This window comes from Pseudopipra pipra, chromosome 7 (assembly GCF_036250125.1).
Source record: "Pseudopipra pipra isolate bDixPip1 chromosome 7, bDixPip1.hap1, whole genome shotgun sequence".
NCBI lineage: Eukaryota > Metazoa > Chordata > Aves > Passeriformes > Pipridae > Pseudopipra > Pseudopipra pipra.
This window is the reverse complement of record NC_087555.1, coordinates 5,250,391-5,265,673: the sequence shown is the minus strand read 5'-3', so window position 1 is coordinate 5,265,673 and position 15,283 is coordinate 5,250,391. Positions and strand designations below refer to the sequence as shown.

At 42.4% G+C, this 15,283-nt stretch overlaps 1 protein-coding gene across 26 annotated transcripts in view; it reads right to left on the bottom strand.

Moving 5' to 3' along the window:
* Nucleotides 1–15,283, bottom strand: part of UNC80 (unc-80 homolog, NALCN channel complex subunit) — a 120,526-nt gene that overhangs the window by 30,074 nt on the left and 75,169 nt on the right. For all 26 annotated transcript variants that reach the window (XM_064661887.1, XM_064661888.1, XM_064661890.1 and 23 more), the window contains 12 exons: nucleotides 15,143–15,237; nucleotides 14,143–14,232; nucleotides 13,642–13,743; nucleotides 11,287–11,467; nucleotides 10,106–10,374; nucleotides 7,150–7,284; nucleotides 6,311–6,449; nucleotides 4,572–4,668; nucleotides 3,724–3,894; nucleotides 3,423–3,515; nucleotides 1,484–1,519; nucleotides 953–1,171 (listed from right to left, as the gene is read on the bottom strand). In XM_064661887.1, the coding sequence (XP_064517957.1) occupies nucleotides 953–1,171; nucleotides 1,484–1,519; nucleotides 3,423–3,515; nucleotides 3,724–3,894; nucleotides 4,572–4,668; nucleotides 6,311–6,449; nucleotides 7,150–7,284; nucleotides 10,106–10,374; nucleotides 11,287–11,467; nucleotides 13,642–13,743; nucleotides 14,143–14,232; nucleotides 15,143–15,237 (1,627 nt within the window). The remainder of the gene's footprint in view (nucleotides 1–952; nucleotides 1,172–1,483; nucleotides 1,520–3,422; nucleotides 3,516–3,723; nucleotides 3,895–4,571; nucleotides 4,669–6,310; nucleotides 6,450–7,149; nucleotides 7,285–10,105; nucleotides 10,375–11,286; nucleotides 11,468–13,641; nucleotides 13,744–14,142; nucleotides 14,233–15,142; nucleotides 15,238–15,283) is intronic.

The following is a 15,283-nucleotide window of genomic DNA, read 5'->3' as shown; positions in this document are numbered from 1 at the left end:
ATACTTACAAATTTATGTAAGAACCATGATGAAGTTTGCTTTTATTTAAGACTGTCTGTGATTAAGTAGTTCAGGTTCCAACCCCAACAAACAGATATTTCTAGCATCTCCAGGACATTTAAGAGAATCAGAGCACAGCTCATTATCTGCTGCAAATCAACCCCTTGGTTTTACTGCTGTAACCTTTGACCGTGAAAGACCTTTCTTGAAAAGAATGCAGTATTTGCCAGCTGCAAGTGTAAAAAGTATGAAAAACTGACAAAAGAATTGGGTCCCAGTTGTTGGACAAACTTCTCAGTAGCAACTTATGTTATTTTGTGTTTACCATGAACGGCAAACTCAGAGAATCAGGACCAAATGCTTAGGAGTCTCTACTCCTGACTTCTTCTAGGTCAGCACCACATGAAACTTTGCCGTGAGCGTCCAGCCAGCAACCTGGGCTCAGTGCTGCACCTTAATAAAAGACTTGTGCACCTCTTTATCCTGTAAATGCCTTCTGCCCCATCCTCCTCCCTATTTCAGGCACTTATGGAGTGGTTGCTCTGCCTTTCTTGCTTGTTACTTGCTGGCTCTGATGCACTGAGTCACAGGAAAGGATACAGCTTGTATTCAGCCAGCTAGGCAGTCTCTCCAACCCCTGCCCCCTGTCGATACAGGCTTATCTGCCCTGATCTTCACTGCCACTGATTCTCATATATCAGATAGGCTTCCATGGAGCTATTTCAGATGGGGGTCTGAATTAGACCAGAGGAGAGCTTAAGAAACCTTCCTTATACACAGGCAGCATCAGGTACAATCTAAGGAACATCCAAAACAACCTCTGCATGTTTCAGAGAGCAAAATGCAACTACACTACCAAAAAGTGATTCCATCTGCTATTATGAAAACTTAAGAGCTAAAAGAAGGGAATTTCCCTGAAACGAGCAAGAAAAGCAGCATGCCAGTGGAATACCTCATGTGGGACTTCACATCCAGCAGCTCCAGAGAAGTCACGCGGGGCTCACCAGCCAGATTCTGCAAAATCTTCAGCCTTGGACCACAGTGCTTGTAAAACTCTGTGCAGATATTCAGCAATGACTCCCGTGGTCTCCTGAACTCCTCTCTGGCAATTCGTTCATCCAGCTCCTCTCGGGGAAGACCCTGGCCCTCCTCCAATATGTGAAGGTTCTCCCTGGAGAATATTAAATGAGACAAAGTAGGAAGTGTTATATGCAGTGGATCAGCAGGGATAGATTATAACAATGTCTCCATCTCGTTTTTGCAACAGGTGCTTTCTGCTGCAATTGAAAAGCAGTTGCACCTGCAATTAAAAAAACAAAAAAGGAAAATTATAATATGCAAAGTCATGCTAAAAATGTAAATATTTTTCTGTATGAACTATCCTTTGCTACCCTCCCCTGAAAAAAGGCTGCCTGTCACAGCAGCAGTGCATATAAACAGTTCATCATATGCCATGGCAGACTGGGCAAAGATTTTACTATACCTGATAAAGTGTAGTTTGGTTCCTTGTTCAGGGTACCTGGGAAAACAGAAACAGGGAGGTTTTAAACAGCAACTTAGTAATGTCTAAACTGTGCCTTTCTGAAAGAAAGTGATACTGTTGTAGCCCAGAGGTTTACTCACCAGGGCAGGATGGTATCTCTTGTGTCACTGGAACCACGGCTACACATAATTACCACATTGAACAGCCTTTACCTCCCAACTGGCTGCAAACAACATATTCCTACAGTTATCCACCTTGTTATGAAAGGACAAATTTAAGCTTATAAACCATAGCCCTCTTTCAATTTCTCTTATGGATTTTCCCTCCAGTGCTCAGTCTGTTCCACGAATCCAGAGCTCACCAAGTGGAAAAAACACCTCAGTGTGTTTTTTTATTGTCATTTTCTCTTGACACTTCTTGTTGAGAAAGCATTAATAAACCTTGCACCACTTGGTTAACATGTCCAAGGCTGTAACAGTGATCATTCATGAGACTCCTGCTGTTGCCAGCAGATGTCTGTTGCAATGATAATACAGTAGAAGAAATACGGGCAAGAAATCTGGAGCAGTGCAAAAATATTTTGGATCAGAGATTGAACATTTGATAATCAGAAAGATCTGGAAATGTAAATCAAGATGCCTGAGTCACAGAGCATTGGGAATCTCTGCATTGCCTGTCAGCAGATACATATTAACTGCTCTCCAAAATGAGCAGACAGATAATAAAGCAGTACTTTCCATTACAGCTTATCTTCCTTAGACTGGGCAATCTTGCAATGGAAGTAAATGGCATATACCCACTTCAGACTCGAGCATGGAGGAGTTTATCTGCTTCTCAGATCAGGGGTTGAAAGTCAAAGCTGTGTTTCATCCATGCCTGAATTTATCTTAAAGAATAATAGGCTGATTCCAGGAGTTATGAACCAAGATGTGTACACTATCTCCCTTGAATACCAAAAAAAAAAAAAAAAAAAAAAAAGAAGACAGGTAATAACTTGGAAAGCTCTAGGGGACAACAGTAAGGCACAGTCTGGCCAGGAGAAGGCAGAGCTGCCTAGAAAAGTAATCAGTACTGCAACAAAAAACCTTCATAATCCCAAATGCTTGTGGGTGGATTTTATAACAAAATTTCTTAAGTCCTTTCTCTATGACTAAATTGTCAGAAGCCTTGTCTGATTTGCAGCAGCCTAACTGGAATGGCCACTATGGCCAAGGAGCACTATTATAGTTTGCTAGTGCCATGTCCTTCTTCCATGTGAAGGTTCTTTAGTGTTTTGTTGGTTTTTTTTAAGAAGGACAAAAATATTCCCAGTCATTCTTCCACTTCTCTCAAATTCTCCATCACCTCCTCCTTTCCTATCTGCAACTGCAAAAAAACCATAGACCAGTGTGGAGGTAAAGTTCATACAAGGAGAGCATAGGAAATGTAAAAGGAAATGGAAAAGAGAAGAAAAGAAACCTAGAGGAGGTGCCAGTCTGCGAGTATCAACTGACATGCAGTTTATGCTTGTACTGCTGTTCAGTCCTTCAAAACTGACCCTTCTGCTGTCCAAGTGTGCTCTGCCCAGTGGTCACTTTGACAGTGGACTCAGCAGGAAGCAAAGCACAGAGAAGAGGGACATAGTTGCTTTGGCAGTATACTTCTAGAATACAAGAAGAGAAACAAGTAGGAAGTAATTTAAGATAGATGTTATCCATTTTGATATCCTGGTCTTCTACTTAGATACGTGATTTTTAAACAGAAATTCTAGTTTTGAGTATTTTGGTTGCCATCAGAAATGCAGTCTTGGGCTATGTGCTCTTTTTATGTGACTGTTCTCTCACAATATGTAGAGCACTTCCTCAGCTCTCTGAGGCCAAGCACTCTAAGCAATGCTGCCTTACTCAAAAAAAAATTAAAAACCTGTTAAGAAAAATGAAAGAAAAGGCCCCTGACTTACCTGGTGTTCACACCTGCTGTCATGGTGTGGTTTGCTGTTGTGGTCCCTTTATGGCCCTGGTCACATCGACTCATCTGTGGAGCTGTCATAGGCCTAGCAAAGAGGTGAACAGCACATTACACACTAAATCTAACAAGCACAATGAAATCCTCCTTGTGACCTGGTGAAATCTGGCACTAACTTTACCATGTCTCAAACTCAAACATTATTCAAGCTGAGATGCACATTGTGGCCTCCTGTGCATTCCCTCTCCCACACGGAAAACCAAATGCAGCTCAGACCTTTGACCCACATGGGTTACCTGGTGAGAACTTCTACACTGTACAGGAGGGCCTGCAAAGAGGTGGCAAGGGCACCCATAGAAGCAATCTCCTCACGAGCTGCTGTCCCAGTCTCCACTTCAGAGGTTTGTCGCTTCAGTTTCTGTAAGTAACAGGGAACAAGCGCTTCCAAGACCATCAGCATCTGGAGGCTGGAAAAATAATGATCTGTTTTACTTTGTCAGTCCTGAAACTCACTTTAGGTAGAGGCTTAACTTCCTATCTGAAGACCCCTGGATCTCTCACTGGGCTTGTGATTTCATTGCTTCTCACTAGAAGCCCAGAGCCAAAGAAACTATTGGATGAGGGATTTCAGGGGGAAAATTAGCTGATGCAAGAAACAATAATAGTAATGGAAACAGCCTGAACTTCCGGGTATCTTCCAGATATGTCATCCATTTGCTAACAACCACCTTCCCTTTCACAGACCCTTTTATTCTCATTTCCCTCTTGCAAACTAATCTTTGTACTTTAGCAAGTTTACCTCCCCACTCTCTTATCTTTCTGTTCTTTCCAGCTGCCTGTTTCTCCCCCTCCAGTTCCCCCTCAGCTTCTCTGATGAAAGAAACCTGCAGGAAATGGTGTGTCTCCCCTGGGAAATACAGCTTATGTGTTGCTGCTCCAGCTGCCATCCCGCTTAGTGCTGCAGCCGGCGGCTGGCAGGATTTGGAGCTGGTGTTCTAACCGGGGCTTGGCCTCACAGGGAAGCCCCATGTTTGGAATGCATTTCTGTACCCTCTGCCTCCATTTTCCAGCCTTGCTTTCCCATACCCTGTGCAGCTTTTATGCCTTTTCTGAGTCTGCACAAACCAATATAACAGATTAGCACCTTCTGAATGACTCAGGAGCATAGGCCACCACTGTCACACACAGCTTGATGGCTTCGCTGATGGAAAAGGTCAGGTCTTCACTTCCATAGCAGAAGTCTGAGGGAGTAAAGCAATATGAGAACACTATCACACAATCATACTGAATATGAAAGGAGCTAGCACGCTCTTTCCTTTTTCTTCTCTCCACTTGCTTCCTTCTCATGTTAAAACTGCCCAACAGGCACTGGCTTTTGATAAAAATCTGTCTATATAAAGGAAAAATATGCTGCACTCCCACTTGCACCCTGCTGCCCAAGGACTCTGTAGGTGAGAAACAGCTCTCAGTAGGTCACTAATGGCTGAACACAAGGCCTACAGCTGCTGGAGTCCTGTTTCAAAAACACCATCCATCACAAGCAAAGTCTTAAGCGCATACATGACAAAGGCACATGTCAAATTAATGATAATTTTTATACTCCTCCTGCTTTTTCTTACATGTTTTCACCAGACAAAAAATGATGGTGATACACCACTGATGGCAGAAGATAGTTTTACTTCCCAAAAATCAAACACCTTCTATACTGTTAGCCACATGGGTGCCAGCACAAAAGTGAGTTTGTTGTGCTAGTGATTTCACAGAAAGTCTTCAAAAGCATTTAAGTCCCATACTACAAATATAACTTTAGAGATAATTAGTTGAGGGAACCAAGATACTAAAGTATCCAAAGATTAATATCTGTAATACAACTATAGTCCCGTTTTCAGAAGTGACTTTGATATGCAGGAGCCCAAGTAATAAAAGTTAAGGTCCCAAAACATGTAAACAAACCACTTTGAACAACGGAATTTGGATGTCAGATATTTTAGAAGATTCTGATCTTCATATGGAAGATACCAGATACACAACATAGTCATCTACAGCCTCATCATCAACACACACACTTGAGAATTTTCAGAGATGTCTTTGAATAGCCCTCCACAGAAACCCCAAAGATTTTACATAAACGTTTGCTACATTCAACAAAGAGGAAGAAGTATCTCCTGTTTCTGTACTATTTTGTATTACAACTTGTGATAAAAATCCCAGTATGTAACAAAGCTTTGACTCTAAAGCTAGTCAGGCTTCACAGTGCAACAAGATAAATATTACTTAAGGGAAGTGCAAATATGGAAAGTAAGCTGAAGATCCTAATAAAAATCAGCAAAAATTACTTCTCTGCAAATCACAAAGTAGCCAAATTATTAAATACTGTGCATGGATAACTTGTCCTGGATACATCATACAGCCATACATATTCTGCTTTGTGATAACATCCCCCCAGGAGCTCAGCACTGCTGGATATCTAACGGCATCCATCATCATCTACTAGTCATAGTCTGCCCATGGGAGAGGATGCTTTTGTTTCCTGTCCCCATGGAGCAGAACAGAGGATGATCTTGTCAGCATGATACAGCTTATTAGGCATCTTTATTTTTCACCCACACATGATAAAATTCAAAATGCCAGGGGCTAGTCTCAGACCAGCAGGCTTAATGCAGAAAAAGTAGCTTTGGAAGGAAGTAAGTTAATAATTCTCCTCCTGCAGAAAATATCAAAAGGATGGTGGTGATAAAGCCAACCTTAAAAGCCTCATGAGGCATAAGAAACAAATATGACAGCATTCTGGGAGAAGGGCCCTGAATAAATCAGACTGCATCAAATATATGCTGAATCAATAAACAACAAACCAGAATTGAAGAAAGGGTGCTCTGCTGTTACCTAATGACTTGAGAGGCTTTTCCGCTTTCACCAGCTCTAAGATGTCCAAAATATCAGGAGTATCTCCCTCCAAGGACTGCAGAAGGTCAAACAGGCACTGAGCCGACACTCCTTTGCTGGTTCCGTTGTTTGTGGCATCCTGTTCCAACAACAAACATTCATGGCTGGTTTTTTGAGGGCCTGTGTGCATCCCAGGAATCTTCATCTGGAGGTGTGGGCAACCTTTGTTTTTGACAAAGGGCCCACATGGAGTTCAAGAGCTCACTACTGCCAAAAAATAAGGCTTGCCTGACTCAACAGACTGATGCTACAGCGGGAGCATGATCTGAAAATTGCACACAGATCCTTGCTGCCCTGTGAAGGACAGATATGTGTGCTTGCTGTGTATGTACAGTTAGATTTGGCAGCCCCACTTCAAATTAAGATGCCATTACCTTGCCTTAACTCACTAAAATGTTAAAAAGTAATAAGGGAATATTTCAAAACAGGGCTAGTCCAGTCTTCGAGTTCACATGTACTAAAACTTGGCATTAAGCTTTTAATTCCTGTTGCTGGATGCTAGGAATGGATTTGCATTTGAAGAGCTACAAATCATTATTGTTCTTTTATAATGTATTTATACACAGAAATTTGAAATGAGACTGCATTTACTAGCCTGGATATCAGTGGCCCATTATCTCAGCACCCTGCTCCATCAGCTGATGCACAGAAGTGTGCAGAAATAAGCTTAAGAACCAGTTCTGTTCAGCACTCGGTGTTTTCCGTTTGTGACCTCTGACAGGGGCTGGCTGCATGCACAGGCTTCCCCACTCTGAGACTAGAGAATCACTCTTACTCACAGGGAACTCCAGGAGAGGGGCCACGCTGGCAAACAGCTGCAGGATAAAGGGCTTGCGGTGCAGGACGTAGAACTGGCGACACGCGAACTCGATCGCTTGGCGCAGCTGGGGGTTGCTTTCATAGTCAGAGTACACCTGAGCAGACGGAGGAGGACATGGAGGCACTACCACAGGGGAAGAACTCTTCATCTCCTGAGCCCAGACTGAATCAACTACAGCCTGGTCATTCCTGACATGTTTGCTTAACAGGCTTTTAAAGAGGGAGGCTGGGCCACCCTCCCTGGCAATGCATTTCAGGGACAAACTACCCTTAGAAAAAAGGTTTGCTTTTCATGCCTGAACCTTCTTTGCCACACCTTTAGTCCATTATTTTTTGTCCTATGTATCACAGGTAGATTCCTTCCCTCTCTTTCCTAGAAGCACTTTACTTCTCAGAAGCCAGTTAGTGCTTTCTTCCTCAATCTTCATATTTTTTAGTTAATCAAATCTTCCAGTCCTTCCTGACAACACGTTTTCTAGATGAACATCGCTGTTCTTCTGCAGTCTCTTCAGTTAACTGATGTTTTTTGTGCAGTGCCCACTGGACAGAGACAATACTTCCAGTCAGGAGTGCTGCTGACTGGAACAGCAGAATTTTTCCATGTTTCTTTCACAAGATACAAATCTGTGTAGGCACCTCAGAATGGCATTTGAGGTATTTTTCTCTTTTATCCTTCAGTAGAAGGATACTGTTGGTTCATGTTTAGCTTCAGATCTATAAAAACTCCAACACACTGTCCTGCAGAGGTGCTACTGAATCAGCTACTTTCCCTTCCACATTTATGTGGCTGATGATTTGAAAGTAAGGTGTAAGCTGACCAACATGATCTGTTTTCTTTTCCTTTTTTTCCAATTGCATCTCCAGTTTGTCATGATAATTTGGACTTCTAGCCTGTCCTCCAACACACTGACAGTGCCACTCACTATTAAGATCTTTTAAGGTTTTTAGAGTGGCATTTCCTTCAGTGGCCACTGAACTATGAAACCAATATGTTACCAAAGATGTGGGATTTGTTTCTCTATTATGTAAACAATATAAATTGCTAGGAACAACTTCTCTGTGCTTCCTTTTTCTGTCCATTCCAATTACCTGTCTGCACTTCTCTGCTGGTACAAGTCTTGTTTGGGGTGTGGGTAGGAAGGATTTTCTTGGTATTTGCTGACAACAAGAAATACTAAGATTTTTTGGTAGTGCAAAATTCACATTACAGCCCAGGGCTCTTGAAGATTTCTAAAAAATTATTAGAGTGAGACCTCTGCAGAGATGTATTCACTCCTCAGTAACCTGGTAGGCTGAGTTTAACGTGGCTTTAATACAACCAGAAGCCTCTAGAGTGGTTATGAGGACACCAGAAATATCTCATTTATCTTAGAAAAGGGAAATTATTATCTGTATATACATTTTACCAAAGAAGGTGGAAAAACCTGCATCAAAAAGAGCCCTGTGGGGGTCTATGTATGTATGCACCAGGAGCTAAGCTGTTAATGGCTGGTTCAATTAAAGACTGGATCAAACCCAGAAGTGGTAGAAGAACTGACCACAAACCACCTAATCTTGAGTGCCTGAAGCAGAGAAGTGAAGGACTGCAAAACCAAACAAGCTCAACAACACTTGGGTTTTCTTTTGGAATTGCTTTTTTACATCTCAAGAGGGGTATTTTATTAATTTAGTAGTTGACAATAATTTGGGAGAGGGAGGATAGAAAAGAATTACAAGCTAATTTCTCTGCATATGAAGTGAAAATGAAGTGAGACTCCTTCATAGGACTGAATGATTACTGCCAAGTACTTCAAATTATGTTATTAAGCTATTTTATTTCAAAATGTCTTGTTTCTAATGAATAAACCCATGCACTGCCAACTTGGATCCAATTTATACTTATCTAACCATGTAAGGCACGATATTACAGTTTCCAGTTACTAAAGAGTTTGTTTAGGTAGCTAAAGTAATCACTGGTCCGAATTACTGTGGTCCATTAACTATGTTAAAATGAATACATACAGGGATGCTTCTTTTACAGAAATGATAGTTTTTTCTGTATTTGCATTATAATACTTAATCTCTAGATACTGTCTTTGAGCCCTACAGAAATAATCCTTTCTTTCTGTAAAAGAACTACTTTTTTAAATTTCATTTTCAGTAGCTAATTTTTCTGAAAAGTAAACAGGAAAAAAGGTCTACTTGTACACCTCAAAGCAAAGAGAAGCTCCACCTCTAACACTTCCAGTACTTGTCATCACTCACAGGAAAAGACAACACACAGTTTTTCATAATTAAAAAGTGATTATAATTTTGTTTAAATCAGCAAGTAGCAAACTTAGGTATTGCAATGATTCCCCAAGCTTCAGCTGTCCCTGGAGGAGAAACCACCAAGGGAGACCCAAGGCCCAAAAATTGTCCAGAAATTTCACATTTCTGTGTGGCAGTACAGAGTAAGGGAAATGGACATTCATTTACTTAACACAAACAAGTAAATAAAATGTAGTCATTTACTCAAGAAGAAAAGGGAAAGCTAATTTGGGCCCTCCCACCCTGATTTGCTGCCTTCCTGAGGCCTGCAAAATTTGTGCTCTCACCAGGACTCAGCAGATTAAAATTTCCCCTGTTAAGTGTCAGTTCCATCGTAGAATCACAGGATGGTTTGGGTTGGAAGTGACCTTAAAGATCACATAGTTCCACCCCACTGCCATGGGCAGGGACACCCTTCACTAGCCCAGGTTGTTCCAAGTCCTGTCCAACCTGGCCTTGAGTTCTTCCAGGGATGGGTCATCCACAGCTTCCCTGGGCCACCTGTTCCAGTGCCTCACCACCCTCGCAGGGAAGCTTCCTAATTTCGAACCTAACCCCACTCTCTGTCAGCGTAACACAGGGCTTGGTCAGCAGCATTCCCTCGTGTGGTTCCTGGGAGTGGCTCACCTGCAGCATGCTGGGCAGCACCCACTGGTACCCGCTGAGGGAGAAGAGGTGGTTGAAGTGCACGGCTGTGTTGATGACGGTGGCAGCGTACTGCCTCAGCAAGGCACTGTCCTCGGGGTGCAGGATCAGGGCGCCATTGAAGACGTTCAGGAACAGCATGATCTCATCCCCCCAGGGGAACTCACTGGGCATGCCAAGGAACATCTCCTCCAGCAGCTTAATCCACAAGCTTTTCTGAAGAGTGTCCAGACCAAAGAGCTCTTTCCCAGCTGCAGGGGAAAAGAGGCAACAGCAGTCAACTCTGTCCACCACAGCCAGCCTTGTCACATTCCCAGAGGCCAAAGGCCTCTGCAAAGAACCATCCCACAACACTGACCATTGTTCTGCCTTTTTAAAATGATCTCACCCATCCTGTACCCTTTTAAGTGCCCACAGGGCTTGAACAAACCTTGACTGAAAGCACCAACATGAAGACAGAGAATAATGAATCTTACACTGTTAAATCTGCTCCCTGCTGGTTGGAAATTCTCCTCTTAAAAAGTGGAAGATGTGAGCTTGTACGTGCATCATCTGCCTCACACAGTCTGAACAGCTGCGTGGATTTATGCTCAATTTTTATCCTCTAGGTGTCCCACACATGACAGGACATCTATACAGAGTTACAATAATGCTTCTGAAATCAAGTGCCTTTAGGGCCTGTTACAGAACTTGCCAATGCTTAACATCCTGCAACAGAGGCCTGTTTAATCCTGAAGTCCTTAAGAGTAAAGTTTCTAAAAAGTGAGCAGTTTCTACATCCCTGCTGCAGAATTTGTCCAGTCTTCATTGGAAGCCCATTGTTTCCTCAAAGTAGATGGCAAAGGGCTCCAAGAAATCCTTTTTAGGAGCAGTTATGATACTGGACATAGTAGTGCAGCTGTAGCATCATGCATAATTTTAACACTTAATTAAATTATTCTCATTTGTCTCTAAAGAAAGTAGCTTTGTCTGGAGACCTTTAACAGTGAAACCCTCCCTTCTGCTGTGCTTACAAACCAACAGCTCTGTATCATTGTCCCTAGGAAGAGATTTATCAGCTTTCAGTTCTTCTGCAATGCTGCAAAGCCTGTGGGCAAATGAAGTACCTCACTGAAACCTTCTCGGCCTTGTACAGCCCCAGAGAAAGCTCCCAAAGGCCATACCTTGGGGATCACTGAACAGTGAGAACTCGGCATCAATGGCACTTCGGGGAAATGAAGGCAGGCGGAGGAGGTCCTCCTGAAGCATGGACACATGGGACTGCTTGTGGGCAGTAGGTATTTTCTGCGTCAGGGATATCAGGAACAAGACTCGCCCCACCTCTTCCAGCTTGCGGGTGAACACCTGACAAAGAGACAAGGATCTGAATCAGTCTGACCAAAAAGCTCTTTACAATGTATATGTACCCTAGGTTCGCTTCCTCTTATGGGAGGGATGCTGCACTCGTGGCCCAGAGGATCCTGCTGAAATTCACAGGGCTAGTGCTGCACCCTTTGGATAGAATTTACGTGACCACTGTTCTCCAGCCCAGCTCTGCAAAGATGGATTGTGTTTGTAAAAAAGTTTCTAACAACATTTTCTATCTCAGCCTTCTAGAGGACCCTAAGTGGTTGTCAAACACTTTGCCATTGTGCCATGTGACGTTCTGTAGATTAATGTAAGCTTTGCCAGCGTGAGTCCCAATGTAGCCAGAGGAAAACCAACTCCAAACTGAAAACCATACGGTTGGCAGTTGCTTTCTGCAAGGTCTTAAACTATAGTCAACATGAAGTAGGAATTGTTATGTATTCTGGAATGAGGATGGCTCACATCTGACTGTAGAAAGTGTATGTATAGTTGCAAAAGCAAAGCAGTCAATAAAACAGAGCAGACCAGAATCTGTGTTACTGCAAAGGAGCAAAGTCCTCCTTGATTTGAGACAATCACTTCTGGTTTAAGCAGCTGGGAAACTGAGTTCCATTCTACCAGCCTCCTTTGAACTTGTGACTGGTAGGACCAGCCTATTTTGATACCAAAAGTAACCATGAGGCAGCGTGATGCTTCATACTAGAAGCAACTGTCTTTGGAAGCAGTTTTGAGGCAGCTCTTAGCTACTGGGAAGAAGCTAAAACATGGAAGCATGTGGCTTAACATGTGACAAAGCCCAGCTTCACATATCCTACCTTGCTGTGACCTTGCTCTGAAGTGCACTCAGCTCAGAATTGGGTGCTCAATCAATCAACAATAAAGAAAGTACTTTTCCATGGATTGCTGCTCTGTGGGCAGTGGCTACAGAGCTGCTTTCTTTGCTAAAGCTGGATGTTTTCCAGCAACATCTTGCATGATTACAGAGAGGCTGGTAGATGGCTGATGTAAGTTTTACCTTACAAATATTTTGACCTCTAAGTACTCTAAATAGAAAAATGTGGAAAGCAAAATAATATCCTGACAAAACTGGACAGGCCATTTAAATCTTTTTGGATCATGTAGGATGTATCAAACTTACTCATTTCTGGGACACATCTCCTAGAACCAGAGTAAGAGTAATTTCTGTTAGAGAAGCAATCAAAATGATCCCAAGTAATTTCAGATTTTTATAGACTTTCTACTGGCAGATGCAGCACACAAAATATTTCCCTATTCCATACCATACACATATGAGACAGCATTAACTATGTTTTCCATTATTTTAGCTGGTAGTAGCTCTTAAGCAGCTTTATAGCTGCTTTTTATAACCACTCCTGATGATATTTTCCTACGCTCACATTGCTAGGGACATAACTACAGTAACTGTTTTTTCACTAGAATAATACAACTGTTAACCCAAATGCATTCTGTATAACCATATTCACCCATCCCCTTTTTTATTTCCTGCTTATTACCATCCTCTGCAGATACAGCTAGAACAAAGTTCTTGATCTACATGCAGCACGAGTGAAGGCCTTTAAAGGGAAAAGAAAGATTTATTTATAGGGTTTGTGTGGCAGTAAATCTGCATTATATGAGAAACTGTGGTTTAAACATGTTTCAAAATGGCTTTTTGTATTTCTGCAAAGTCACTGCTCCTTCTTCCCGACACCCTCTGTGAAGGACTCTTATCTCCCATGCAGGAGTGTCCTGGGAAGATGTTCTGAGGTGTTCTCACTGGCCTTTTTTAACCCCTTCCTATTGGTTGTTAACCCCTTCCTGTGATTGGTGTTCCCGTAAGCCCCTTGAGACTTGTAATTGGTTACTCTGTGAATCCTCCTAAACCTATATATGTAACCAACCCAACAATAAACTCGCTCTTGCCTCCTCTCCACGTCCTGTGTGCTGTCTCTGTGGCTGCCATGGGACCACGTGGGGGGGAGGGGGGAGCACCTCTCCCCTCCAGGCTCAGCACCTGAAGAAACCCCTGGTGCTGGAGTTTCCCCCTCCCTATCCACCCTCAACCGTCGGAAATGGCCCCTCAGATGGAAATGAAACCAGAAATGGTACCCCAGGCAGGAGAACCAGAGGTTTGTTTCTGGGCAAAGGTGTTTGATGGCACAGTAAGATACCTGCTTCTGAATGAGCTCTTGACCCTTTTCTGGATGCATCTGCACCAGGTTGAGCTGGGGAGAAACGGACCTACGGAAAGGATAAATGTCACGGACGTAGGTCTGCCAGGAAAGGAAAAAAGTGTATTTTAAACAAATGTAATCATAACAGCATCAATCAACAGAACAGAACAGAATAAAAAGCCTTTAGCCCTTTCTCAAGGGCAGGGGCTTTCAGACAGTGTCAGGCATCATGAAAGAGCATAAACAGAAGAGAAATCTGCTCTTTTCTATGAAAACTAGACATTAATGACTTAAGAGCAAGGGACTCCTCCTCTGCCTCCTCCCTCTTCTGTCAAATTCCAATTTTTCACCTCACACACAGCTAAACACTCAAGATGTGGTGCTCACAGGACAGAATTCTGTCTATTTATGTGCTGCTTGTTTTCCTTTAGATAACCCTGATGTTGAAAAAGGGACAAGATGGAAAGAACAGTCGCCTGAACCTGATCTTTGCCTTACCTTGTTGTAATGAATGAGATTCCAACGCTTATCCATTAAAAAATAATGAGAAGACTGAGTTTCAGGTATGTTAAAAAACTCCAAGCACTCCTGAAAAAAGAAGAAATCAAAACATCCTGTTACTTTTTAGTTGTCTTGTACAAAGACCACAACATCCAAAAGAAGAATATCCATCTAATATAATAACATATAAAGGCACAAACCTGCATGCCTCAGTCAGGCTCGTACACTGTTCTGGTCTTTAATTTCTGGTTTTTAATCATAAAGTACCCAAATATGTTTGTGATAATCAAGGCATGCTGGTATCACAGTCCTGAAAACTGATGTTTATTATTTTGATGTCTTTATATCACCCATATATGAAGACTCTATGAGCCAGATGGATATTGCAGCTTCCATTTCCCTACTGTGTATTTATCAAGCTTTAGTCATAGGTGATATGCAAGGACACTGAAGTTCTGATCCTTCAAATCACTGAGATGTGATTCCCATTAAAATTTAACACAGTTGAACAAACTGAAGGCTTTTACAAATCTATTTCCGATGTGGCTCAGTTAAGACCATCCAGGAAGTTTTTGGTAGAAAGGGAAAGTGACCTCACATTTCCTGGATCCCAGGATATCAACGTGGCTACTGAACCATCATATCCGCTCTGATCTTCATCATTCTGTTGTCTTTAGTGTTGATAAAACCAAACATTTAAATAATTTATGTATTTATTGAAAGTATATGGCAAATACCCAACAAGCTGCAGTATCTTCAAATGTAGTTGTATTTATGGGGTTTTGGCTGTGAGCTCAGAGGATTTCTATTATCCCTTCATATGGGATCCTTTTTCTCACAACCAAGCTCCCCTACAGGCAGATAGAAATGCCTGTGAGCAGAACTTCCCTCCCCAACACTGGAACAGGACAATCAGACAGAATGGATTGCTGGCATAAAGGTATGGCAGGTAAATGTACTATTAAGCAGCTTGTCCAGTTCAAAAACTCACTCCTACCTTCAGAAGAGCCTCAAACTGTGTGTCCTCGTGGACTGGTAACTGCGTTGGGATGTCACACTCATTCTGTCCATGCACAACAAGGGTTTTTGTGCCTAAAGGAAGAAAAGGAGTTGAGTCTTCCCTGGCCTCTTTAATTAA